This window comes from Uranotaenia lowii, chromosome 3 (genome assembly GCF_029784155.1).
Source record: "Uranotaenia lowii strain MFRU-FL chromosome 3, ASM2978415v1, whole genome shotgun sequence".
NCBI lineage: Eukaryota > Metazoa > Arthropoda > Insecta > Diptera > Culicidae > Uranotaenia > Uranotaenia lowii.
This window is the reverse complement of record NC_073693.1, coordinates 318,529,916-318,556,967: the sequence shown is the minus strand read 5'-3', so window position 1 is coordinate 318,556,967 and position 27,052 is coordinate 318,529,916. Positions and strand designations below refer to the sequence as shown.

Below are 27,052 nucleotides of genomic sequence, written 5' to 3'. Positions count from 1 at the left end.
CATATTTAGATGAGGCGCACCAGATAAACAAGGTGGCATTTCTAGGGAGCGCATTTCCCTGGGTTCCTGGCATTCTTACAGCTCCATTTGACACTAATCAAAATTGAGTGGAGCTCAATTTTCTGGTAACAGGATGATGAATATGTATTCACGGCAAATGTAAGGGTTACTGTCGCGTAATGGGAATAAAATTGCTGGTTCATATCAAGTAATTGAAATATCATAACAAACTTCACGATTCACTTTTTTTTTAAATGCTTATAAAACAATGTCAAACAGATACTAAAAAACCAAAATTTGGTCAAATTTTAATATAATTTCGTCAAATCGCAACAGAAACAAATCTTCAAGAAGGCGGTAAAACGATCAACGAGCAAGGAAAGATTGGTGGCTCTATCAAAATTCCAACGAAAAATCTGTGTTTTATGAGTGTTATAAAATATTTTCTTATCTCACAGTTATTTGCGAATTGCGATAGGAGTGATTTGAGAGATTAAGTCAATTTTTTAAGGTGGTCAGCAAATGGTCATTTTCAGATTTATTATTCAATTTTTGGCCTGCTTTCAACCACGGAAATAATGCCTTCGACTATTGTTTATTAATCGCAAAAGAAGATATGTTTAAAAAATATATTGATGACATGAAATTACTTTTTCATAAGAACAATTTTTGAAATCTAGGAATTCATTTGTTGATTTTTTTTTTATTTTTATCTAAAGAAGAAAATAAAGTATAATAACCATGTACAGGGTGCGCCATTAGGGTGTATCCGATTTCATCGTCGAATAACTCCGCATTTTCAAAAATTAACAAGATTCTTTCAGGGTACTTTATACTATTTATTCCGAATCAGCATTAGAATACAACGTCGATTAAATGACCAAATCATTTGATACGCAAAAGGCAGCCCTCTCGCGGACATTCTGCAATCATTGGGCAGCATTTCGAGCTTTATAGCGTATAGCATATTTCATTTCGTAGACTAGCTTAATGTTCGTCAATGTTTTTCGGTTCGCGGGCGTGAAATTTTATTTTTTTCCAATTTGCTCACAGAAAAAAGTATGGTACCGTTAAATCCGAAGAACGAGGTGGCAATCTCAAGTCACCATTTTTGAGACAACAATTTATTCGATAAGCATGCACTGTAAACTGAGTCGATTTTGATTTATTTTTGAATTTCTAAAACCCTGGGGTCTAAAAAGCTTTGTTTCGGTCTAAAACTCGTCCATGTTTTTTACAGAATGTTTTAATAACGTTTACATGAGTAAATATGTACTTTTAGGTTTGTATGGGAAAATTAAAAAAAAATTATACTGAAAAATCAACGTCATTTTTGTTTCTTCTGTGGAACCGAGTCTGCTAATGCTGTTTGTGCCAATTTATAAATTCTCTAAAGGAATTGTTTTGCTGAACAGCTTTGTCAAAGACCGCAACTTCATATCTTATAAGGCAAAAAAGTTATTAGGTGTTGAATGGTGGCACGTATTTTGGCATTGAAAAGCTATAAATTCAATTGACATCACTGCTGGGTGCCTAACTACACGGAAAATAATAATAGGTAAAATTTACCGAGATAGCAAGGTGAACCCTTGTGGAAGCCGAAAAGATAAACTCACCTCACAGTGAGGTAAAATTTACCTGAATCGAGCTGGTGATACATTTCTCAAATAAATATCAATTTTTGAATGAATTTTGTTTTGTTATTTTTATTGAAGAAACCAATCAAACCAATTAGCATTTACCTTTCAATCAGTGAATGGGAAAACGGTATTATTTACTATTTTTCTAGATGAATGCGAAAAGGGTAAAATTTACCTTTTTGCTAAATGCATTAAAAAAGGTAAAATTTACCTTTTTGCTAGGTAAATTTTTATACAATACTAGGGACCCAGAAGTGATGTCAATTGAATTTTTTTTTCAATGCCAAAAGACATACCCCAACTAAACAGCTAATAACTTTTTTTGCCTGAATAGATACGAAGTAACGGTCTTCAACAAAGTGATCTGCGGAAAATTTGCTTTCAAGAATTTAAAAATTGGCAAAAAAAACATAAGCAGGCTCGGCGGTTCCATAGAGGAAACAAAAATTTTGATTTTCCAGTACAAAATATTCATTTTTCTCATACAAACCTAACAGTTGAAATTTACTCTTGTGAACGTTACTTAAAAATTCTGCAAAAATCATGGATGAGACCAAAACGAAACATAAATTAAAATATGACCCCAAATCGACTCAGTCTAATGCACAGTTTTCAAAACTGAACGATCGTTTTCGATGGAAAGCACTAAAATTTCAGCGCGTTTTGATGGTCTGCGTGTTTTGTTTCGAGATTGTGTTTATCTGTCGAAATCGGATGAAAATTGGAGGAGTCATTCGACGTTAAAGTCGAATACATCCTGATGGCGCACCCTGTACTTAGGGTGGTAATCGATGTGTGGAAAAAAATTACCATGGAATTTCAAAGGAAATCGGGCAAATCGAATTTGATTTCAAATAATTTAAAAATTTATAAAAAAGTCAAAATCGGGTGTTATTTAAAAAAAAACTTTTTTGTACGAAAAATGATTTTTTGAGACTGTGATTTTTTGAAAACAATAATTTTTGACATTTTTAACAATTTTGCAATTTTTGTTTTTTCTTTTTAATTTTTTCATTTGAAATGACTCATACCTTGAGGCTTTAAGGAGCCAAATTCGTTTGGTATGTTTACAATTGTTTGCTTAGGTCTATTAAACCGTCACTTTTTGAAGAGAACGGAAAATATATAGGGAAAGATGAAAATGAAAAGAATTATAGACTAAGATCAATAGGTTTTTTTTAAAAAAGGTATATTTCGAACACGTTATCAATAGTTTTGTCTTTTTTTCGTTTTTTTACAACTCGGTGTATATTGTTATTTAAATCAAAATAACATTCAATTATTTTTAGAACAGCCCTGAATGACTGCACAATCATTGTGTAAAAGTACGTTTACAATGCCTTATACCGGGCATTTGATTTAAAATTTTCCAATCCAAAAGCTGGACAATACCTGGCAAACTCCGGCAAAATTCAAGAATTATTCGAACAAAAATCAAGAGAAGATGAAAGAAAAACACGTCATTTTTTTTATCGCGACACATGCAAGCGTATTACATTCTGCAATAAATTTTTTGATGCACGGGCGATATTCGTGACGTTTTTTACAAAAACCTCATTCAAATTTTTCATGGTATATGAAACACTATGAGGTTTGAGGCGGGAAAAAGTCAAAAATTTACTTAATGGTAATGATATTTGTCATTTACTAGGTAGTAGCTTTAGGTATATTGAACTAAGATATCCTCAGTTATTCAGATCATTAGCGTATGTACTTCACAGACATCAAACTTCGAAAATTCTGAAAAATACCCAATAAAAATATCCAATAATATTCAAATCATTTTTCTTCTTTAACAAAAATGCTACATGGTTGAAAGCTTGTTTTTAAAGCTTATTTTTGGAATATTTTTCATTTGGTACACGATTAACGTAACAAGTGTAAAAAAAATAAAATTTGATCGTTGCAATTTTTGCATATGTTCTCTAATTTTTAATTCAAAAATAAAAAATCATGAACAAAAATAGTATGAGTCGATTTGTTTTAATCTATAAAATATTTTTTGTTAACACATAACAAAAAAACAACTTCGCGTTTCCAAGATAATTTGAATTAATTTGGTTTTGTTTCAAAAATACACTACGCATTTTGAGGAGTTAATGTTCCAACTTTGTTGTCCTTTATTAACACATGAGCAGGAAATAGTTTTTGTTGGTTGGTCAATGGTCTATCCATATTATTTTCAAAAAGTTCTTGAAAACCAAAAATATTTTTTTACGCCTGATTGCAGGTACTCCAAACTCGCTTCAAATCACATGATAACTGTTTTGATGTTAAAAAAGCACCATGAGTATAGTATAGTATAAAAACGCATTCTTATTTAAAAACTTATCATTTTAAGACTTGGTTGATCATGCGATGACCTGTAATATAATGAAAAATATTTAAAAAATGCCAAAATTTTAAAACATTTAAAAAAAATAACACAATAATTTTGTAATTTTGGTTGTTCTTATAATTTTTATTTATTATATTTTTTTAAATTATTATTTTTGTCAATTTTTGTTGCTGTTATAACAGTAACTGCTGCTGTTTTCAAATGTACATTAGACTGGTCAGATTCAGGCCTGCAAGTACCAAACGGTTTTAGGTTTTTTTTTGGGCCCAATAACAAATGTACAAATCGTTCAAAAAATCCTACAGCCTCACTTTTGCTCTAAACTCAAATCTTCTGAGCTAACTCTTATTGCTGGGAAACACGCCAGCTAGTTTCCAATGCATTATGGCTCCTACCCAACATGCTGTGCAGGGGTGCCATTTGAAAGGATGGGGAAAAAAACAAATTAAATTGTTCAATTTTGAAATCGTCATAATTTTTGATTGAGGCATCTTAGAGGTTCACCGTCTTCGGCAAAGTTATTCTACAGATCTTTAGCAAATGAGATGCAGCTTGGAGAATTTGAGTTCAGTGCAACATTGAGGCTGTAGGATTTTTTTAAACCAAAAAGTCACTTTTTCCATACTAATTTCCATTTGATACTTTTAAGGCCCGATTCTGACCAGTCTAATGTACCTTTTGGTGGCCCTTAACTATATGGAAGTTTTTAAAGGCTAAATTTCACTGCTCACACCCCATCAAATTTATCGTTTTATCAAGATAGCAAACTGTGCACAAATTTACTTTTATTGGACAACTCTAAGAAGACCCTCAAACGCCTTAAACTTGAGAAATTTATGGAAAAAGGTAAAAATTTCCATTTTAAAATCATAATTAATCCTGGCAACACTGTTACATCTTAAAACTTGATTGAAGTGAAGATTTTAAGTCTAGGAACAACTTCTCAAAAGACAAGAAGTAGTTTTGAACTAAGTAAAAAAAAAGTTATAACCCTTTTTGGTTACATTTTTCCATACACTTTATATGGGGTTATATGAGAAATCGAAAATTAAACAAAATGACTGCAACTTTTTTAACATATTTTTAATTTTGTTTTTCATTGATTTTGTATGAAAATATATGAAAAAATTAAAGCAAACCTAAAATCGCTGTAACTTTCTTCACGTGCGTCGAAACGTTCCAAAATGTTCTACAAAGCAATTATTCAACTTGAAATCTTGACGTACAAAAGTTTGTGTGGTTTTACAGTGTTTCCAGAATTGATTACGATTTTTTTTTGAAAATGTTAACTTTTTCCATAGAAAATTCCATACAAATTTTATAATCCGAATGAGCTAAAGCTTTGCCAGTATTATTTTATCATTGATTGGATCAAGATTGGGGAGTGGAAACTCGGTTTTGAGGGAGTTGAAAATAAGGGGCACCCTAAGTATATGAAAATGAAAAAATTTTGCAGGTCATCGCGTGATGATACTAAGATACTAAAATGACAAGTTATCTTCTAAAAAAATGCTTCTTCACCCACTTAAAAATGTTCAACTTTGAAAAGCCAAAACATCAAGAGGAAATATCGTGCCGGCTTCAAATTTTGGCTAGAGAACAGAGAAGAATAAGGCTTCAATCCGAGATAATTTTGAATACGAAATATATCTCCGAATTTGTATATTGTCTTTTCAAATTTAGACGGATTTTGCGTCCGCACTTTTGGCGACGAACGTATTAATTCTATTTCGAAACATGTGGATTCAAACGGGTTATGATATATTAAGGCTGCCAGATTTTTTTTAGCACGTATCTGGGCAATTTTATCTAAAAACCTGGCAATATTCGGGCATTTGATTCCGAAATTGTCGACCAAAAATCCCAGCAATATTCAGATAAATTTGGTCAAAACTCAACAAAAATAAAGAAAAAAATTTTTTTTCTTCATCACTACTAGTCAGCAGATTCGGAACCCGAATAAAACCGGGATATCTGGCAACCTTATGATATATGTACAGTACCGTTCATAATTGTATAGAAATTGGAAGCACGCACAATGTCACTTCGACTTTGAACTTTAATAACTTTGATGATATTTTTTGAACAAATTTTCTGCGTTACATAGATTAACTATCACACTATTACATCACCAAATTTGAGCTTTCTGGAGTTTGTGTGGTCTGAGATACAGTAATTCTACGAAAATCGGGTTTTTTGAACTTTCACCATTCAAACTGCAATATCTCAGAAACTACGAAACATTTTTTATTGAAATTTTGCAGAGTGATTGTTGAAATATAAAACTAGAATGTCTGAAGTTTTTGAAAAGTTCTATCGATGGGATCAAAAGTTACGTGAGGTACAATATTTCAAGTATGGACCTAAAAATGCGATTTCTATAGAATATAGAAAAAATATCATCAGAGTAAAAAGTTATGGAAGTTCAAAGTCGAAGTGACAGTGCGCGTGCTTTCAATTTCTATAAAATTATGAACGGTACTGCATGTATCACACAAACAAATTCTTACACATTGCATATAAATCCACGGAAGTCCAGAAAATCGATTTTCACTGAAAAAACGTTTGGGCTATCCAACGAAATTAATATTGTTTTATTTTTTTATTTTGTGATTGCAATTTTTTTGTGGTTTTCCCGGTTTTTCCTGTCCGCTGGCCACCCTAATTATTAGGCTTTCAGGTCAAGTAAACTTGTCTCAATGTTCTAAACGCATTTTTTTCCAATTTTTTCTAATGTTTTTACTCTATTCCATTTAAATATTGGTGGGTCAAAATTTGTTTGAAAGACTATACAAGATTTTAAAAAAGTTACACTTGACAAAATAACGAAAAAGGTAAACAAAACAACAACAAACCACAGGACGTTTTCCACAAGTTTCCTACACGTTGATACACAGCTTAAAAGGACAAGTACAGTGTGCGATTAACATTCAGATAAATATGAGTATAAGTAGACAATTCCATCCGATTGGTTTACGTTCACACCGATAGATAGGTAATCATTCGCGAAAATATAAAAAAAAAAACAGTACGATTTCCTCCAATCAAAATCCACCACCAAATTCCGACGAAACTCACCATGAGGAATGATCGATTTCCAGCGTACCGCCTAACCGGACCGGCAGCGAATCCCGGGGCACGTGCAGGCTCAGCTGTGGTATCGAAACGGTGAAGACCCGCTCCCGCAACTTTTCGCGCACGAACAACCGCAGGATCTTGAATGGGGCCTTAAACCATAGCGGGGCGGTCACGATCAGCACTTTTTTCAACCTCGCCGGGTAGCCGCCCTGGAAAGAGAGAAAGATGGAAGGAAACATTAAAATTTTGTAACTGGAATCAGAAGGAACAGTTTATTGTAGGACCTTTGTAGGTTGGAGAGAGAAAGGATTAAACGCGGATCCAGAATACTATTAAAAGATAAAGAAATCGAGAAAAGGACAATTCAATCGAAAGGTGACTTATAAATTATGCAGAAGGTACAGGTTCCGATTTTCTTTCACGGTCAGATTGAATGCATAATAAATAAGGATACAAAGTAATTTCATTCAGGAAAAAAGCCTAAAATAAAGCACAACTTAGAGTTCTTTAACGAGATTTGTCAGCTTTTTGAAAGTTTTATTTGAAATGAATGTCACCAAGGTAGACATTTCCAAATTTGAATATATTCCAAACTTCATTTAAAAATGGCTTATGTTGTTCGATTTTGATCTCCGCTTCTTTAGGTTTTTTTCCTTTATATTTTTCGATTATTTATGTAAGACGAAATTTAAACTGCTGTTTTTTTACGTTTCGATATACTGAAATTCAGCCATATTTAGCCAGAAAAAAAAAATTTTTCCGCGAATTTCGTTGATAATGTCCAGCATGTCCATCAAACAGAAAAATAGCTAGTTAATTCCCTTTTAATGCTTAATTTTACAGCCCTAGTTCAAAATTTTCAAATTACCGCGAATGTCAGCACAAGGTTTTATTTTTACAAAACATTGTGTGAGTAAAAATTTTTTTTTCAGGAAAATATAAATTTTTAATCAATAACCCTCATGTCAGTCAGTCCACGGATGACGTTTCTAAAAAAATTGATTTAAATGCATAATATATGTATGTACACAGCAAAAATTATTTCCTATAAAATTACGCATATGTCCTGTAACAAAAAGGAGAAATACGTTTACCGTAATTTTACAGGTCGAGAAACAAATTACGTGACATTTAATTTTTAGTGTACAACTTTTTTACAGGACATTTGTTGTAATAATAAATGATTTACGTTAACTTTTAAGGAAAACAATTTGAAATGACAGGATTTGATAATTACAGGTTGATTTATCTTAAAGGTTGCTGTTTTCAGTGACACGTAATAATAAAAAAAAATTCTGTGTATACCAATCCATCACTCCCAGAAAAAAAAATTGTGCAAGCTTTGAGTTATAAATTTGACTTTATGACAGCTATCTGTAATTTTGTGCAAAGTGTTTTCCTACATCCTAAGTAAAGGGTGTCCAAGATGAAATTGCCACAATATGAAATTGCTCTAACTTTTCAACCGTTGAGTAGAATTTAATGAAAATTCGGGTGGATTTAGTTCATAGTGCATTGTTTACATCCTGCAAGTTTTAAAGTCCTGTGTTCAAAACTTGTTCAAATGGAGTCGGAAGAACAGTTCGTACGTTATAAAATTTTGCGCATTCATTATGAGAACAAGGATCTCTCGCATCGTTCCATCGCGTTGGGAATCGCGAATTCCACGGTGTCGAAAGTGATTAAGCGGTTCGAGGAACGATTGACCACCAATCGGAAGCCCAGAAGTGAATGAAAAAGTATTCCGTACAACACAAGAAATCACAACCGCCTAGTTGGGGCCTTCAACCGAAACCCGTACGCTTCCGTTCGGCATGTGGCTAAGATGCTGCATCTTAGCCGAAGTTTTGTCCAGCAGGCCAAAACTAAGGCTGGACTTCGAACGTTCAAGGTACAATCTTCTGGCCGGTTTTGGCCTCATGCCACCACTCCAAGGACGTGTGAAGTGGTATGCGGACAATGAGGTCTATTTCGTGCCGAAAATGTTCAACCCGCCCAACACTCCGGAGCTCCGCCCCATCGAGAAGTACTGGGCGATTATGAAGCAGCACCTTCTTAAACGACCTAAGGTAGTGAAGACAGTCGAAGAACTGAAGAAAGCATGGGTTCACATGCAATAAACGATTGATTCACAGGTTGGTAGATTCGCAGGTTGTGCCGAATCATATGACCGGGGTTAAGGCCAAGGTGCGGGCATTTGCGTATGGACTGTAATTTAAATACGAGTGAAATGGTAAAATTAAGTTTATTAGTTATTTTTCAATCCCTGAAAATTGGATGGCAATCGGATGAAAACTCGAATTTTGCGAATCAATTTTGTGTGTGGCAATTTTATCGTAGACACCCTTTAAGTACAAACTATTTAAAAAAAAAACAAATACTTAGCTTTAGAACTTTTCAGAAAATGTAACACCCTTGTCAATTTTTTTTAATAAAATACATAATACAGTAAAATGAAATTATCGAGATCGGTAATTTATTTTACCGAACCAGTTCTGTAATTTTGATATTTTGGAAATCGGTAGTTGATGACTTTGACGTCTATTTTCTACCTTACTTCGTTAATCGATTCTTGACTAACCGAAGTTCGTTAAGAATTAAGGCTTTACAGTTTTCGGTAAATATAACCAACATTCCGGTAATAATTTCAGATATTTCGGCAATTTCTACCGATTGTTCAGTAGAAATAACTGAGCATTTGAAGTTTTTTTTTCCTTGCGAATCACCAGTATTTCGGTAATATATACTATAAATATTCGGTAATAATAACAGAAATTTCGGTAATAATAACAAGTTTTTACCGTTTGTACGGTATGTGTAACCGAACTTTTGTAGTTTTTTGGGTGAATATTACCGTTCTTTCGGTAATAAATACCAGCAGTTTGATCACTATCTACCGATTTTTCGGTAACACAACGAGCTGTCATGTTGCCAACTGTCAAAATTTTGACAGATAATCTTCGATATGAACAGCCGAATCACGGTAATTTTTAGCCGAAAAAGTACCGTAATATTTGAACGCTGTCACTTCTCGACCATGAAAAATATACCGAACAGTTAAACGAACTCCACATGTTAGGAATTCAGTAAAACAATTACCGAACTAGGGAATTTCCGTTTACTATGTAGCTCTCAAGTAGATGAGAAGTCACTTCTGAAGTCGGTAGCATCAGTATTGGTCCAAAATTAAACGCTCGTATAGAGTTAAAAATTAACGTGCAGGTAAAAATCTGTTCCATTGGCACACAAATGTAATCACAAACTATTGCTATAAACTTCAATAAACTGATTTAGTGCTATCCAAGAACTGATGTTTAACTGACGATCTTGGGCCGGCTTTGTGAACCCAGTGTTACTGAGAAATAATATAATGAAAAATGATACCTAACACCAGCAGAAGTAATTTACGCTGAAGATAGTAAAAAAAAAATGTAGTATTGCACTGCACGAAACTAACTCAAAAACAAAATCGCACACGGAAAATAATAAAAAGGTAAAATTTACCGAGAGAGCAAGGTGAACGCTCGTGAAACCAGAAAAGGTAACTTCTTCCTCTTCGAAGTGAAACTCACCTCATAGCGAGGTAAAGTTTAAATAAGTCGAGCTCAAAAATAGACAATTCACCTTGAAAAAAGGTAAACTATTGCCATATACTTTATACCTCGTAGCGAGGTAAAATGTTCCTGAATAGAGTTGAGTAAAATGGTACAATTCACCTAGAAAATAAAGGTAAACAGAAAAAAGGTACCTTCTAACTACCTACCTCGTAGTGAGGTGAAGTTTACCTAAATTGAGCGGATCGTCACGATAAAGTTGGGAGGAAAACTACGCTTGTTAGCTTAATCTGGTTCCTCGTTTGAAATACGGTGGCTGGAAAGCTATTAAATCAGTTTTAATTCCGCTCCAGTGTATTCAATGCTTTATTCATTTATCAGATTGTTCGTTGTCATCATCAGAAAAGAATCCGGTCAAATGTTCAACACGCTGCCAGTACAAAATTGAGGTACGTCCTTCCAATTGAATATACACATCATTGAAATGAATTTTGTTTTTTTTTTTTCATTTCTAAATTAAACTATTCTTTTCATAAAACCAACTGAAACAAACGTTCACCTTGTAAATAAGAAAACGTACCATTACGTTAGGTGAATGAGAAAAAGGTAGAATCTACCTTTTTTTTTCAAAGTGAAAATCAAAAAGATAAAATTTACTTTTTTTTCTCGGTGAATGAAAAATAGGTAAAATTTACCGAGAAAAAAATCACCATCGTTCTCGGTTAAATTACCTTTTTTTTATTTCCCGTGCATAATAAGAAACATGTAAGCAAAAAAAATTGCATGGATACACTCATGAAAACTCTACACATGAACGTTTCGTGAAAATGTATAAAGATTTTTTCCACATGCTAACGTAGCACACAGACAACTAGATGACTTTCACGTAAGGATTAAATAATTTTTCAATTAACTTCTAAGTGGTTCACGCAAATCATGCAAAAATTCACGTTATGAGTGGCTACTTGAAAATCCAGGTGAATTTAACGTTCTTTCTTTGTCTGAGTCCAGGGGTGGAAAACAGAAGAAAAAAAACCAAAAAAGCGCTCAAATGTCTTATTGATTTGATTGAATCACCGACCAGCAGGTATCAAATTTTGTTTCATTAGAATATCATTCTTAAAACTTTTTTAAGTCCTTGAGAGAGTTCTAAATAAGATAAGTTTACAAGTTCCACCAAACTGAGCATGCCTCATCTATGAAACAATAGTTTTGTTGATTTTGTTTGGTTCCAGCACGAATTTTTATCATAAACGATTACAAATCTTTTCAAAAAGAGCTCATTTTTCTGATGAAAACTAAAAAATGCTGCATTTTTGCAGCGAATTTCTATTTGCCTGACCTAGGTCTGAGTATATTTATGATGTACTCACTGTGAGAACACTCATATAACTTCTGGAAGATTTTTAGCTGAAAAGCTATAAAAATTTGTTATAAAAATTCTCTGTTCAAAAAAACTTCTCGAATCCATTTAGTCAGTTCGTTTGTGGTTTGCTTTTCCAAATTTATGGTTGTTTTTTCCAATTAAATTACCATTCTTCCAACATCGATAGAAGCGCACTGTGATTATAATAAGCTAAAAATGAAAAGCGAGTGTCCCGTCAGTGGATACCTTACTTCAGTATCGATTCAAGTAAAGAGTGAATGCTTTCTACTTCCAGATAAAGACATATTTTTTATTTATTAACATTTCTAATACAAAAAAACATTCGATTATTACGTACAATCAAAATGTAGGTTTTCGAACATACAACTTCACTCATCTAATAACTCGATTTGATTACATTTTCTTCATTCGGTCTTTTGAAAAATCAATACCGATTGAAATTTTCAAGAATATGCAATTTATTGTAAGTTCAATTGGTCCAAAAGACCAGATGAAGTTTGAACGAAAGTTACCTCAGAGAAATCTTTAAAAATCATCTAAGGAAATCGGAAAAATAGAAATTTTTATTTTGATGCCAAAAAATGACTTAGAAAAAAACTTTCTGGGAATTTTTTGGAAAACTGGTCTTTTTTCGAAGAACCGACTAATTTCCAGACGTTTGACGTTTTATGCATTTCTAAGTCGTTTGGCATCGAAGTTAAAATTTCGAGTTTACCTTATTGTTTTGGTTCCCCTTTGTTGATTTTTGAGGGTTAAAAAACCGAAACTTCGAGCACTTTGAGACACCCCTAAATAAAGTCCGATTGAGCTGAAATTTTGCACAGGTAAGTTTTTTGGGTCTATATACAAAATATATATGGTCGGTTTTCGAAATTCGACGTGACTCATTTGGCTGTCAACTTGTGTAAGGTAACTGGAATCGAAATCATTCCAAAATTGCCCATTCGTTAATAGCTTTTTATGCAATCCAACAGAAGTTCGTGGAAATTGTGCGAAAGTCTTCCTACGAATACGGTACAATTTGCAAAAACATCCCAATTTTTCGGGCTTGTGATATAGCTCAGTTGGCAAGTCTGTTGCCTCCTGAGCCGATGTCCGCGAGTTCAAGCCCAAGAGTAAACATCGAACGCAGTTGTACCGGATAGTTTTTCAATAACGATCTGCCAACTGCAACGTTGATAAAGTCGCGAATGCCATAATGATGGTAAAACGACTATAATCGAAACAAAAAAAAAAAAAAAAAATCCCAATTTTTCGAACGAACTAGAGTTTGCGAATTCACGCTTGCCAATTTACAATTTAAACGTGGGAGTTTTGCGTACCATTTAACAGAACACTGCTATCAAGGTTCTACACTTTATAGTATTCCACTAGAATAAACACTTTCATCTTCACCCAACCAAATTTTTATTCACAGTCTCACATCTTGTGTTTGCTTTCTTCAATCAAATGAGCGCGGCTTCACTGCTGACCACGTGCTTCTTTAAGGCCACAACCAAAAAGACAAATAAAAGCCGAAAGAACTCGAGAAAGAGAGAGATATTGAAAAAAAAATACACTAACTATACGATCAGAATGTTGTTTGAAACCCATCCAAATTTACCGCTTCCTTCCGATCCTCTCAGATGACGATACCGATCGTGACTAACTAACAAAATTCCGCGTACCGGGCGAGAGTCGTACAGGAAACAGGCTCGTAAAAATGGGTACGGTTTGGTTTGCTGCTGCTGCTGCTGCTGGGTGGTGTGTAGAATGTGGATACCATATAGGAAATGAGGAAGGAAGAAAAAAAAGTTACCGACACCCAGGAATGAAAGAATTTTGCCAGCAGACAGCTGGCTAGTTCTGTGACAAAAAGTAGAAGGAAAAAATACCAGAAAGCATCAACAATGATACCACACACAACAACTACACAGACACGCGTGAACATCTGGGAAAGAAACCGATGATCGTCGTGTGAAGTGAGACTGAGAAACATGGCCGTAGGAACGGGGGGGGGTTTTGGGGGTTAAACCCCCCCCATGAGGGTCCAAAAAAGCAAGCGAGGTATTCTACTCTACATTCAAAATTTTAAATTCATAATCGAATTATGATAATAGATCAAAGTTGTTCAAAAATAAAAATCTAGATTAAAAACTAATGCCAAAACCTCAAAAACCTATCCCAAGTTCAAAATTCTGATACTGTTTTTCAAAATTTACTCACTTCTTCATAGAATAAATAGACAAATCTGGGTTGTTTTATTTAAAAAAAAACCAGGCAAAATCCGGATATTTGATTTCAAAATTGTCGACCAAAATCCGGACAATATCCAGACAATTGTGGTCAAAAACTAGGAATTACTCATTAAAATCAATAAAAAAATAACTTGATTAAACATTTCATGATTATTATTTTGAAATTTGCCACACAATTTGTTTTTTAAAGTTTGATTTAAGAATGAGGATGAGAATAAACCCGGCAAAATCCGGGCTTTTCCAATGAAATCCAGGCAAACAGAATGAACCGAACTTTTTACTTAATTTTTTTTTAAATATCCGGGCGAACTCGGTTAATCGGGCAATCTGGCAACCTTATCATTGATACTCAGGTCTGAATATTAAATTTGAAATTAATCCAATTTTGAAGGTTCTGGTTCCATATTCTCATAACCAAAACTGTATTTCTACATATTTTCGAATTTCTGATTCTGTATCAACTTAAGGATTCTTGATTTTTTCAGTTCGAATAATCATTATTAATTAGGAATGAAAAGCTGCTTTGAAATCCTGGTTCAAATTTGGTTTTGCATTTCATATCAAATTTTAATCATGTTTTTCGAATATCATATGCATATTCAATATTTTGATAATAGTTTCCCGAGTATGATAAAAGTAATAATTTTGCTTTATATTGAAATTCGAAGTTCTTTAACTTTATTCTAACACAAAATTTAAACATTCAAATCTTCTAAGTGACAATCCAAAATGGAAAACTCGGATCCAACATTTGAAATTCTTATTTTAATTGAGATTCACAAAATAGTTTCAAAATAAATAATTGAAATATGAAATAAGGTTAAACCATCACTACAGAATTTAAATAATAGATTCATTAATGATGGCTCCAAACTTGCCTTAAAAAATTTTGATCTGGAATAAAGAAACGGAAAAAGTATCTTTCTACATTTAAAAAATCGTATAGAAATTCAGAAACAGATTCAAAGTTCAATTTTCGAATCCAGGTTCAGAATTCAGGATCAGAATTATGATTGAAAATTTGCAAAAGGTATAGCTTTTGAATGAGTTTTTTATAGAATTGTTGAGGAATTGAAAAGAACATAAGCTTGTCAATTCAATTACCAGATTTCAAATACTTTATCAGAATTAGTTGGACAAACAATTCAGCTGAAAATTACAAATATAAAGTAGAAATTGGTTAATGTTCTCATTTTGTTTTATGCAAAATATTAAAATTATATTTAAAAAAATCATCCACAAGATTTTCATTATAGAATTAATTCTTTATGAAAAATATTTGCTGTTAAAAAAACCTGATCTTCACCCAAAAAATCTGCTCAAAATTTAATATTTTCCCGGAGTTTTGTTTAACATTATAAATATTGCAGTGTTTTTAAAGCCAAATTCCAAATCAAAATCATAAATTTAGTTCAAGTTTGCATCATGAATGTTTGATCCGAAATTTTTTTATCTCTTACTGTTTTTTTTTAGATTTTATTAATTTTCATCAAAAGTATGAATCTTAGAATTTGCAAAAGAGTTTGCAAGATTGGGCTTGTTTGATTTGTTTTTTTCATAAGAAATTCAAAGCTACTCTAAAAAGAACTTATTCTATGCTCAAATCCAATAAATTTGATATATCAGACTCTTAAACAAATTAAACATCGATGAAAGAAAATTCCATATCTTGTTTTAAAGTGCATTTAAAAATTCAGCTCACTGTTTAGGCTAAGTACCACTTTTCTAAAGTTACTATTTAATGCGAATACTAATAATGAGTACTTAAAAATTAATATTCATATATGTACATAGTTACAAACATAATTTGTTTTAATTTTTTTTTGTGCGTTTTTGGGCAAATAATCATAGGTAAAAATCTGTCACCAAAACCCCCCCCATGAGTCGGTTCTTCCTACGGCCCTGCTGAGAAAACATATGAACATACACGTTTGGTGCTAGGCCAAAGGTATGAAGCGAATGCAAGGATATCAACAGGATACAAGATGCGAGAGTTTTGCTTTTTGGCGCATTACGAAAAGCCAGGTGAGATGGAATCCCGGCTGGATTCAATGAAACTGGAAGATCAGGCTTTGTGACGTTTGAAGACCACAGATGGTAAAATATATTAATGATCAAAAAGTAACATCATTGAGTTTTTTCAGAAAATTTCCACGAGTCACTTTACGGATCAAATTTACAATTTCGGTGTTTTTCAAGGTCAAATAAATTATTCAGTAGAAACTATATAAAAAGCACCAAACAGTTAATGAATAGTATGTTGATTTTGGAAAATCAGTACGATTTTGTAGAACATATAAATTCAGTAATGCTAATTTTAAGAAAATTAATACTGTGGATCACAGTGACGTGTTAATTACCGAAATAGTTTGCCGCTTGAATGTAAAGCATGGCAGATCTCAAGAATTGAAGCCGCTTTAAATTTTCCTCCACAGGTTAATTATTCCTAGAATTATGCCGTAACCTTGCGTATAATTGCAAATGAGGACCTTTGGCAGGACAACTAGAAAACTTTTTTTCCACTTTCCCTTCCAAGGCAAGGGCATAAAGGCTCAAGCGAGGGGCACTCTTGAATGAAAATGGCGAGGTGGATGACGTGTCTCGCCTGACACTTCGCCGAGGCAGCCAAGTTTTCATTGACGGAGAAAATTAGACGGCAGCTTACTTGCTAGAGCTAGCTAGCTAGTTGATTTGGCTTTGGTGGCAACGAAGGTAGGTTGTTCCTACATACTGTGTTGTTATTCGAGAAGCCAACACGCTCCTGAATCTAATTAACGGCGAGTGGCTAATAGCCCACTTAGTAAATATGAACACCATAATAGGTATAACAACGACCGGCCGCCGAATGTGGGCTTTAGTAGTCTAGCCGGCCTTTCCTTTTCCTTCCTTTTCGTTCAGATCAAATTGCAAAAAAATGGAAATTCCAATTTTTAGCTCAGGAATTAGAAAACTTTGCCTAAATTCTGTAATTGAATATATGTACATTAGAGTTGCAAAAAAAAAAAAAAAATTTCATGATCGAATTTCGAAACCAATCATATACATTTTGTAGATTGGCCCAAAAAAACTGACCTGTGCCAAATTTAAGCTCAATCGGACTTCATTAAGGGGTGCTTCAAAACACTCGAAGTTTCGGTTTTTAAAGACCATCAAATCGGAAAATCGGAAAAATCGTTTTTTTTTATTTTGATGCCAAATTGCTTAAAAATTGATAGAATGTTGAAATTTAGTCAAGAATGAATTTTAAAATTTTGAAAGCCTAGTAAGGGGGGACCATAATTCGGAAAATCGAAATTTTAATGTTGATGCCAAATGACTGATCTGATCTGATAATATCTCAAATAAAATCAATTTTGGCCAAAAATCGACTTTTTGGAACCGGCCGTTTTCCGAAAAATTAAAAAAATCAAGAAAAGTAACAGACAATCGATTTTCTCGGTCATAAATTTTTTTCATGCATTTTTAAGTCATTTGACATCAAAATAAAAATTTCGATTTTCCGTTCTTTCTTTGATGATTTTTGAAATTTTCAAGTGCACTTGATAAAAAAAAACATTTGATTTTCGGGATAACACCAGATTTCGATTTTTCCGATTCCCTTTGCCAAACTCCTTCCCTTGATGATTTTGGGTCAAAAAACCAAAACTTTGAGCGCTTTGAGGCACCCCTAAATCAAACACGATTGAGCTGAAATTTTGCATAGGTCATTTTTTTGGACCATTGTATAAAAAATATGAAGAGTATGAAATTTAAGATATTTTTATTCTCTGAATTTATCCAATTTTATGCATTTTCAAATACGAATTTAAAATTCAAGAAATTAAAAGCTAAACAATATTAACGTTGAACATTGAGAACAATGACTGAAGAATTAACAGAAAAAATCACAGAATTTCTCGCTTTTATAACGTCGTATGAAACATCTTGAGAATTTACTGAAAACAGCAGAAAAGTTATCAAAACAACTTTGAAATTCGTATTTCACGTAGGCTCGTTGTGAGATCTCTTACATCGGGTTAAAATTTATCTTAAGGGGCTGTTCAAATATTACGTAACGCGATTTTCGATTATTTTCCCGCTTTTTTGTTGAATGTTCCGCTGTCTCGCTTTTCCTCAAAATGTCCCGCTTTTTAGGAAAACATTTACAAAGTTAACTGGCTAATACTGGAAAAAATCAAACGTTAGTCTCAATTTGAATTCTGTAATGAAGAGAAAATCTTTCAAATACATCTTTCCCAAATAACACTGATTCAGGCGACTTATGAAACTTAATTTGGTCTTGTAAAACCTGAAGTGTTGCTTAGATTTTCTAAAAATAAGCAGCACTTTTCATAATTTATATAAAGCAATACTGAAAGCTCTAGATCTCTAGCATTACAGTAAGATTCTGATTCAGTTAACTGTTTTTGGAGGGCGTTTTTTAAACAAATTACCAAAAAAACTAATTTTTAAACAAATTACACAAAAGTTTTTTTTACGGTATCGTATCCGCCGTTTTTATGTACGACTTGAAATATTTTCTCTCGAATAACGTGTTAATTCGCGAGAACCGTGGAAAAATTACCGTGTAAATAAAAGTCATGTAAGAAAAACTGAGTAAAATCAATCTGCGTTAACCTTAGTGTACTTTCTATGAACAACTTTGGCTGATGGTAAACTTATAAGTTTGGCTGCACAATTAAGCTGTTTTGAAATGTCCTGCTTTTTTCGGCTGTGTTCCGCTTTTTCTGCGTGAAATGTACCGCTTTTATCTGAAAGTATCTGGCAAGCCTTAAACTAAGGTTGCAAGATTGCCCGATTTTATCCGGGTTTGCCCGGATATTCAATAAAAAATTTGGGAAAAAATTTTTTGAGCAAATTTTATACAAATAATCACAAAAGTGTTTTTGGGAGCCTAAAATATGATTTAAAATCTGCTGGTAAGTTTTGTTGAAAGAATTTTTGTTTAGAGTTTTTTTTCTTGATTTTTGTTGAGCAATTCTTGGGTTTTGACCAAATTTGCTCGGAGATTGCCTGGATTTTGACAGGTTTTCAGATAAAATTAAGGTTAAACTATACAAGCATGATGGCGTTTTTATTATGAAATATTGCATAGATTACATAGGGAATTAACTTACATCTTCGTTTTTCATCAATTTCGTTAAAATTTACTGTACTTACTATAATCAAACTAAAATTCGCGATGTAACAATTGATTTCAGTATGAAACAAATAAAAAAAGAGATTAAAATCATTCCAAAATACGAACAAAAATGACTGACGAGAAAAAATGATTTATCAAATTTCACATTTTGATGTTAACGAACACGAAACTTGCATGTTGGATGATTCATTAGGACTTGAAGATGTGTCCTCTAGCGATATTTCCAAATTTCATGCTTGCAATATGCTTGGAAATAGTTACCAATAATAACAATTTCGGTCCGCCAACTGCATCGTTGATATACGTCGCGAATGACATAAAAATGTTAAATCGACTAAAATCAAAACAAACAAAACAAAAATAACAATTTCAAATAAAAAATCAGGATAATTCCGAGGTGAATTCGCATCTTATGCAAAATCGTAAACCAAATCGCATTTTTCTAAGAAGCTCATAAATCGAAGCTAACGAATTATAAAAAAATATTTTTATGAAAAAATTGAAGAATTCAGTAAAATGCTTGCTTATTTTCATAATAACTACCTACGTCATCATTTTAGAAATCTGCCAACCAATATGGTGGATAAGTAAATCTGCTGTTTCGGAGAACTTAGGCATGTACTGATTAAAACTACACTTAAATTAATTTAGAAATTAGTTCAACAGGATTAGTTATGTAATTTTGAGTTTCGTTGCATCACATCGACTCTACGTGAGTTTTGTAGTAACTACTTTACTTCCAAATAACTGAATCTAGAATTCCACGTAAAGACTTAGTGGATTAACTCCTTTGTGTGCATTATCTCAAGCGTGTGGTTGTAAACTGAACTTTCCAGAAAATTTTCTGGGTCTATCCGGGTAATTTGAATCAAAATCCAGGTTTTTTCCATTCCAGTCAAATCTGCCTAAAATCCAGGCATTTCTCATAAAAATTCAAAAGAAAAAAAAAATTAAAAATGAACACATGGAGTATTATTTTTATTCAGTCACATCAGCAGCGTTCAATTCAAATTTTACACTTCCTAAAAATGTGTGCAAGTTTATTTCGATTGAACAAGCTCTAAATATCGGGCATTATGTTAAAAAATTGTAGTTCTGGTTTGGATTTTGTAGCTGCCTGTGGCACAGAGGATAGCCTTCAAGTCTTCTAAGCCAAAGGTCATGAGATCGAATCCTGGTCTTTGGGTTGGTGGTTTTAGCATTTGTAAGCAGGCTTGCAATTTCTCTTACGAGAATCACCCACGTTCTCGGTTTTCGATTCTCTGTAGAGATTCTCTGAAACGCACCGCAGAGATTTTTAGCCGAACCTCTGTAGAGAATCTGTAAATCAACACGACAGAGCTAACACACACTACAGTGAAAAAATGTTTTCAGCACGGAGAGCGACAGCGACGGTAGCTGGCTTAGCTTGTAGCGTTTACCAACACATACGAAGCTGAACCACTCGCCCGAAACATTCATCGTTTGTTGATGCTATTATTATGCACACCGTCGTGTTTGTTTTTGTCTTTGCTTTTTGGTGGCTTTAAATAGTCGGTTCTGTGTTTTCACCGGGGTGCTCTACAGTGACAAATCGTCGCACGCCGGAGCTATTGAACTAAGGTGTGTGTGGCTTTCGAAACCGGGCTGCGAATAATGTGTGGAGAGGATCGAAAAATCTCACCCGGGTGATTTGCAACTATCGCACGGAGGTGTTTTTTTCTCCGTTCTCCGTTTTTCTCGGTAGAGAATGGCATGTCTGTTTGTAAGATGCTAACCATTATATCCTCGAATAAAAGGAATCTCTTAGAGGAAACATCAAGCTTCATTAAGATCCTGTATGTGTTTGTCTTCGTTTTTCGTTTTGAAAATTGTGAATAAATTCGGGGGAAAAATGCGGAAATGTTTTCCTCAATAGCCGGGCAAACGGGCCGGACCGGGCTTTTCCTACTTTTATTCTTAAAAAAACAAACGGACTAGCTCAGTTTAAACCGGACAATTTGGAATGCTTCTACAAAACTAGGGAAGGGAAAGCGGATTTTTGTCAACCAGTTGATTTTGCTGTTGTGCAAATTGTTTAAGGTCGTTGTATCTTTTGACGAAACAACAGACAAGGTAAAAGATTTTTTATTTAACTAAAGCTTTCAATTTTCAGTCATGAATATTATAGAGCACACATACTTGCTTTTCATGAATATTTTTTCAATAAAAGGAGATTGAATATTTAGGAATTTTCCACACCTTTCATCTTGAATGTATCATTTTTCGACCAAATCGATAAAATCGATCGATTAAAAGAAATTTAAATACTTAACTAATTAAAAAATTATACCGAGGAAAACCGAAACTCATCATTCTATATCTCAGAAACCCCTGGGCGACAAATAATGTGTTAAATTTTTGTTTTAATAACAATTAAACACAGTACATTTGAGTTATGCTTCAAAGTGTAGCATACTGCTGGCGAGCGAAAAATCGAGATATTTCGTGTTTTGTCCGCAATGTGTTGAAAATTTAATTTATTCGCATATTACACCACATTGTAACAATACTTCAAATTTATTAATATAACTATCAAAACTAGAGCACCTAGAGATTTATGTATTTTTGTAAAAAAAAATCATTTTTTTCACAAGAATGACCCAAACGGAATACCTTCTAGATATGGGACGACAATCCGAAGTTCTTAAAAATGATCCTAACGACAAAAAGGAACCGTCTTCTTGAAGAGGTTTCAAAATAAAGTAAACGAATTTTAAATGGACAATTTCCAAAGCATAAGCATAACTCTCTTTTACGAACAGAGAGGAAAAGAACTTAAAATCTGATTCTGATTTCTGCTCAGCCAAGACGCAAGACGAGCACCTTAAGCTTACGCGTGGTTTGTGAATAGAAATGAGGTAAACTTTAGACTGAACTGATAGATGGTTGTTGTTGAGTTTTAAAATTCCAATCAATGAAAAATGAGAACAGAATATGATAAAAAGCCATTAATTTTGAAAAAAAAATTAACATTCTATCATTTTGCTGCCATTATGTCTGAGTGTAAAATAAGGATTCAAATAATCGAATTAGGGTATTCCTAATTTTCGATTATCATTTAGAAAACTCCTCTTAATTGGTTTTAGTTGTAACTTAAACTACATAAAATCTATTTGAGTATTTTTGACATTGGTGATCAACTCTCCGATTAAATCCAAACGCATTCTCCGCAAGTGACTTAAGGTTGGGAACAGAAATAAATTGCACGAAACCAAATCTAGAGAAAACCATCTTTCGGCACCAGTGAATTTTTTCGATCAATTTGCTCACTTTCTTCAACACCGTTTGACACTTTTTTCAACAGTGATAAGACATAGGGGAGGAGCGGGCTAAATGCGCCCATTAAGCAGAACACTGATTTAATCAAATATCACATCGAATATGTGTACAAAAACTATATACACGTGTGCAGGCATCTGTTTTCTATGCATTGGAGTAATTTTTATGTTAAAATTGTCTTCTGTTTCCAAGAAAACGATGTTATTATAACTTCATAGAAACTGCTAGAAAGTAATAATATCCGTACGACAAAGCTGACGTTTGATAAAAATCTATGTATATTATAATTTTACGGAATAAAACAAAAGTTAGGGTTGCCATATTATGGAGGCAGTTCATCCATGAGAAAAACTTTATCAAATCTGTTTTTAGATCTTCAATTCTCTCTTAAGATGTTATTCAGAGCTAGATTTGAAGGTTCAATGATAAAAATCATTTATTAATTCTGTTTAACCTGTTATTTAAGGATGGGGGCATTTTACAAACATGATGGGGGCATACAAAAACACTCTATTATTCACTATATAATCATTATTAAACCCCCACAAAAGCTGAAATATGTTTATAATGTTTAATTTCTTAAGTTCATTTGAGTAAGAAACAAAAACCATCCTAATTTTTGTTTTAAGCTTCTTTACGTATAATTTTTAAAAGTCGAAATATTACATCAAAATGTATCAAAACCTTGTATGATTTTTTAAATTTTGTAAATTCATAAAATTCTGTCTTGCCTTATGTTCTAAGCGTATCACCCTCAAAATGCATTGGTCAGATAAGCTGTCTAGTCAGCCATTTCATCAAACAGCCGTAGGGTCATTTAACCCGATAGGTTCATTTAGGAAACCTTTCCCCTAGTTATCACTAATATTATTACACCGGATATTTTACGCTAGATCAACCAAAGGTCTTACAATAGACTGATTTCGTGCCAACTCGACACAGTATCTGGCATGACCCTCTCAAAATTGAATGAAACTTTGTGTGTGTATAGTCCTCACGTAGTTATTGCACTTGTCATACTTAGTTTTCCCAAAAAAGATCTAGCGTAACATTTGAAAAGGGCTAAACTTTCCAGGCCAATTTTTAATGAAAATTTTTAGCTCTAAAATTGCAATTCCTACACAAATGTAGTACCTATACGGGAAAGTTTAAGAAAAATGATCGAATTTTTCAGTATGGATTTTTAATTATTCTTCAAAACTCTCTCTTGACCCACATTTGTGTAGGAATTATAATTTTTGAGCCGAAAATGTTTATAAAATTTTTGCATGAAAAGTATGGATCTTTTCAAATATAAGTTAAGATAATTTTTGGGAAAAATAAGTATACCAAGTTGCTTTACTAGGTAACATCTTTAGCCCCAAAAAGTTTCATTAAATTTTGAGAGGGTCATGCCAACTTCTTTTCGATTTTGTGTGAAATCTGTCAATAAGAGAACGTGATATTTTCAAACGTTACTCTTAGTTATGATCATTTTTGATGCAGTCAGGGCACTTCAACGACGATTAAAAATGTTGCACCTGTTTTGACGGTCGCCATGTGCAAGAGAAAAAGTCACCTCAACTTCATAACCTTCAGGCGATTTTTAATTTCGTTTAACGAAATTCAATTTTTCTAAATTCCCGATCAAAACAACAGTACAAGTGGTGTCACAATAAAATATAGTGATACTTCTCTAAAGATCTTGACATATGTTTGACGGTCGCCATACAAAGGTAAAAATCTTCATAAACAACGTCTGATCCAAATAAAGGCTATAATTAAAGTCCTGTGAATCAATTTTCCACTGATTGATGAGGAATTAACAAAAAAAAGTATGCAATGTTAAAGAAATTAAATATTTAATCAATGATATTTGAGTTTAAAGTGTTCAGTTGAACTGTTTTAATTTTATTTTCTTTAAATTAGCTGGAGCCTGATAGTGGCAACTGATTGCACATCAAATATTTACCTAAACCGCCCTAAAATCAATAACAAAATTAGCATAAAATAACATTTTTTACGATAACCTGCCTCTGTCAGCCATCAGCCCAAGAATCGGCGGCCGGCACCATAAAAAAGGGACCAGAGCAAGCAGGGCCGCAATAAAACGGCTGCCGGAATTGAGAAAACAACAAATCGTTTCACTCCTGGGCCCGGCCCGGAGTCGAGTCGAGTGGCGGTTTTATTTATCAACATTCGGGCCAGATCTGAAATCTGTTGTATGATTGTAGGCAGCCAAGCGGGTGTGAGGCTGGACGTTGGCAGCAGTTTTTGGTGAAGTGGAGGACGAAACGAGGGTCATCACCACGACCTTGCACTGGTATTTGTACAACAAATTTCCCCAGAATGAAACGCTGCCGCCACCTTCAACTAACACAATTATACAGGGTTCAGTTCGTTTCAGGATTTGGTTGGCACCTTCACCTCTCACAACCACTAACACCACCACCCCTACACTGCACACGTGCCTGGAGGGATGCTTTTGCGAATGGGAAAAAAGGAAAATGAATGAAAAAGGATCTCCTACCCCGCGCGCTCACCGGAATCGAGACTGGCAACTTTCTGAAAGGAAGGAACCGACCGATACGATGAGTCATCGTTCGGTGGCTTAGTACAAGGAAAAAGTGCAAATATTGGGCCACAAGCGGCTTCTCCAGGGTTGCCGCTACATTAGGATGGGTCGATTTCTCCCGGACTCAATTTAAGGAACCAAGTTAAATTTAAGATTTAGCAAAAGTTGAACCCTGTGGGATAATCCTTTGGAAAATGTCCTTAAAAATCCTAAATATTTCGTCTTTCTAATGGGCAAACCATGTAGGACCTTCGTCCAACCCTAGCGGAAAATTCTGGTTAGCTAATTGGATGCCAATTTTTGCACAAGTCTGTGTGTGCTCAACAACGGTTCGTCGTCGGTGGTATAGTGACGGAATTTTTCCCCATAAGTTTTTTTTTTCCTGTACCCTGCACTGTTTGTTTTGCGATGTGATGAGATTTTCCGTAGGAGGATTTCCTTTCCCTAAACCAGCTAGCACACGGTTGTTTTCCCTTTAGGGAATCAACGTTTGGTTGAAAATGTATAGTTCTATACCTATACAAAAGTACGTAGGGGTGAAAAAAAAAGAAAAAGGGCCAGCCGGGATCCCCAAGCGAAGGGGGTTGATTTTTATTTTCACGATATGAGCTTTTGAACCTCCCTCCCACTGTTGCCAACGGATTCCGAGTATGTTGAAAGGGAAAACTACATTTTTCTTTATAATTTGGTTTGAAAAATAAATATAGGATTGGAAAGTGGCGTACCACGTTATTCAGTTAACGTGTATCTTTAAAATCAAAGTAAATTAAAAGGATATGTATTCTTATTCAAACCTTTTATAGTTTTTTTTCCTGGACGCCTAAGATAAGAAAAATAGCGATTGTATCAACAATCTGTCAACAAAATACCTCAATTAATAAAAAAAAAATCAATTTAAAATAATAAAACATTACACGAAACGAAAAGGTAAATCAATAATTTGTGTATAAATATTTGTAGCTTTTTCTTTAATTTGAAGGTTTTTCATTTTATTGAATGATTCATCCTTAAAAACAGGGAGCTTTTTAAGACAAAGCTTTTTGATAAAATCCGTTCAAAAACCTATCTATTATGAAAAAATTAATGTCTGTCTGTCGATCTTTTCCCTATAGAATCGGAAACCACTGGATCGATTTGTCTAAAACTTGGCAGGTGGATGCTTCTGAGGCCAGGGAAGGTTCCTATTATGGGTTAAGGCCCCTCCCTTTGCCTGGAAGTGGGAGAGGGTCCAGACAAAAGAGGAATCTTTACATAACTCGAGAACCGATTCAGCAAATGGTACCAAATTTGGCACAATGAGGTATGTCGGTGTGAGAAGATTTTTTCTTTGAATATACACTGCCGGCCAAAAGTTTGAGATCACCCCCTCTAAAATATGAAAAATTTAATCGGCCATATCTCAGCCACCTTATTATATATTGTAGTTCTTTTAAAAGTGAGGAGTGGAGCTACCATACAAATTTTAACAAAACTCGAAAATAATGAAGCAAACGGAACCAAATTTGACACGGGAAGTTATATGAACACGAAAAATGTTTTTATGATTATTCGAGACCCCTCTCTTCTTATTGAAGGGTGATACGTCAAATTTGGTCAATATCAACTTGACGTATTTCTTTCAATTTGCATTTAAAAAACCTGAACACCCCTCATTTTGAAGGTGTGTGTGTGTAGAATGTTGCTCCTATTTTGATTTTGGAACTCACTCTTCAGTTGTCAAAATGCTGTACAAGGAAGAAGAGCAGGGTATCAAAATTTTGCTCGCGCATCGCGAAAATCCGAGCTACTCGCACGCAAAGCTGGCAGAATCGCTAAAAGTTT

The 27,052-nt window shown here is 33.8% G+C and overlaps 1 protein-coding gene across 2 annotated transcripts in view; it reads right to left on the bottom strand.

Annotated features, from left to right (window-relative positions):
• Positions 1–27,052, bottom strand: part of LOC129751504 (tyrosine-protein phosphatase non-receptor type 9) — a 63,302-nt gene that overhangs the window by 22,484 nt on the left and 13,766 nt on the right. The window contains exons 1-2 of one of the 2 annotated variants that reach the window (XM_055747040.1): positions 13,561–13,632; positions 7,057–7,265 (exon numbers count right to left, since the gene is read on the bottom strand). In XM_055747040.1, the coding sequence (XP_055603015.1) occupies positions 7,057–7,265; positions 13,561–13,590 (239 nt within the window). In that variant the 5' untranslated portion in view covers positions 13,591–13,632. Of the gene's footprint in view, positions 1–7,056; positions 7,266–13,560; positions 13,633–27,052 lie in introns of those variants that run through there. The other variant, XM_055747041.1, reaches the window with a different exon arrangement.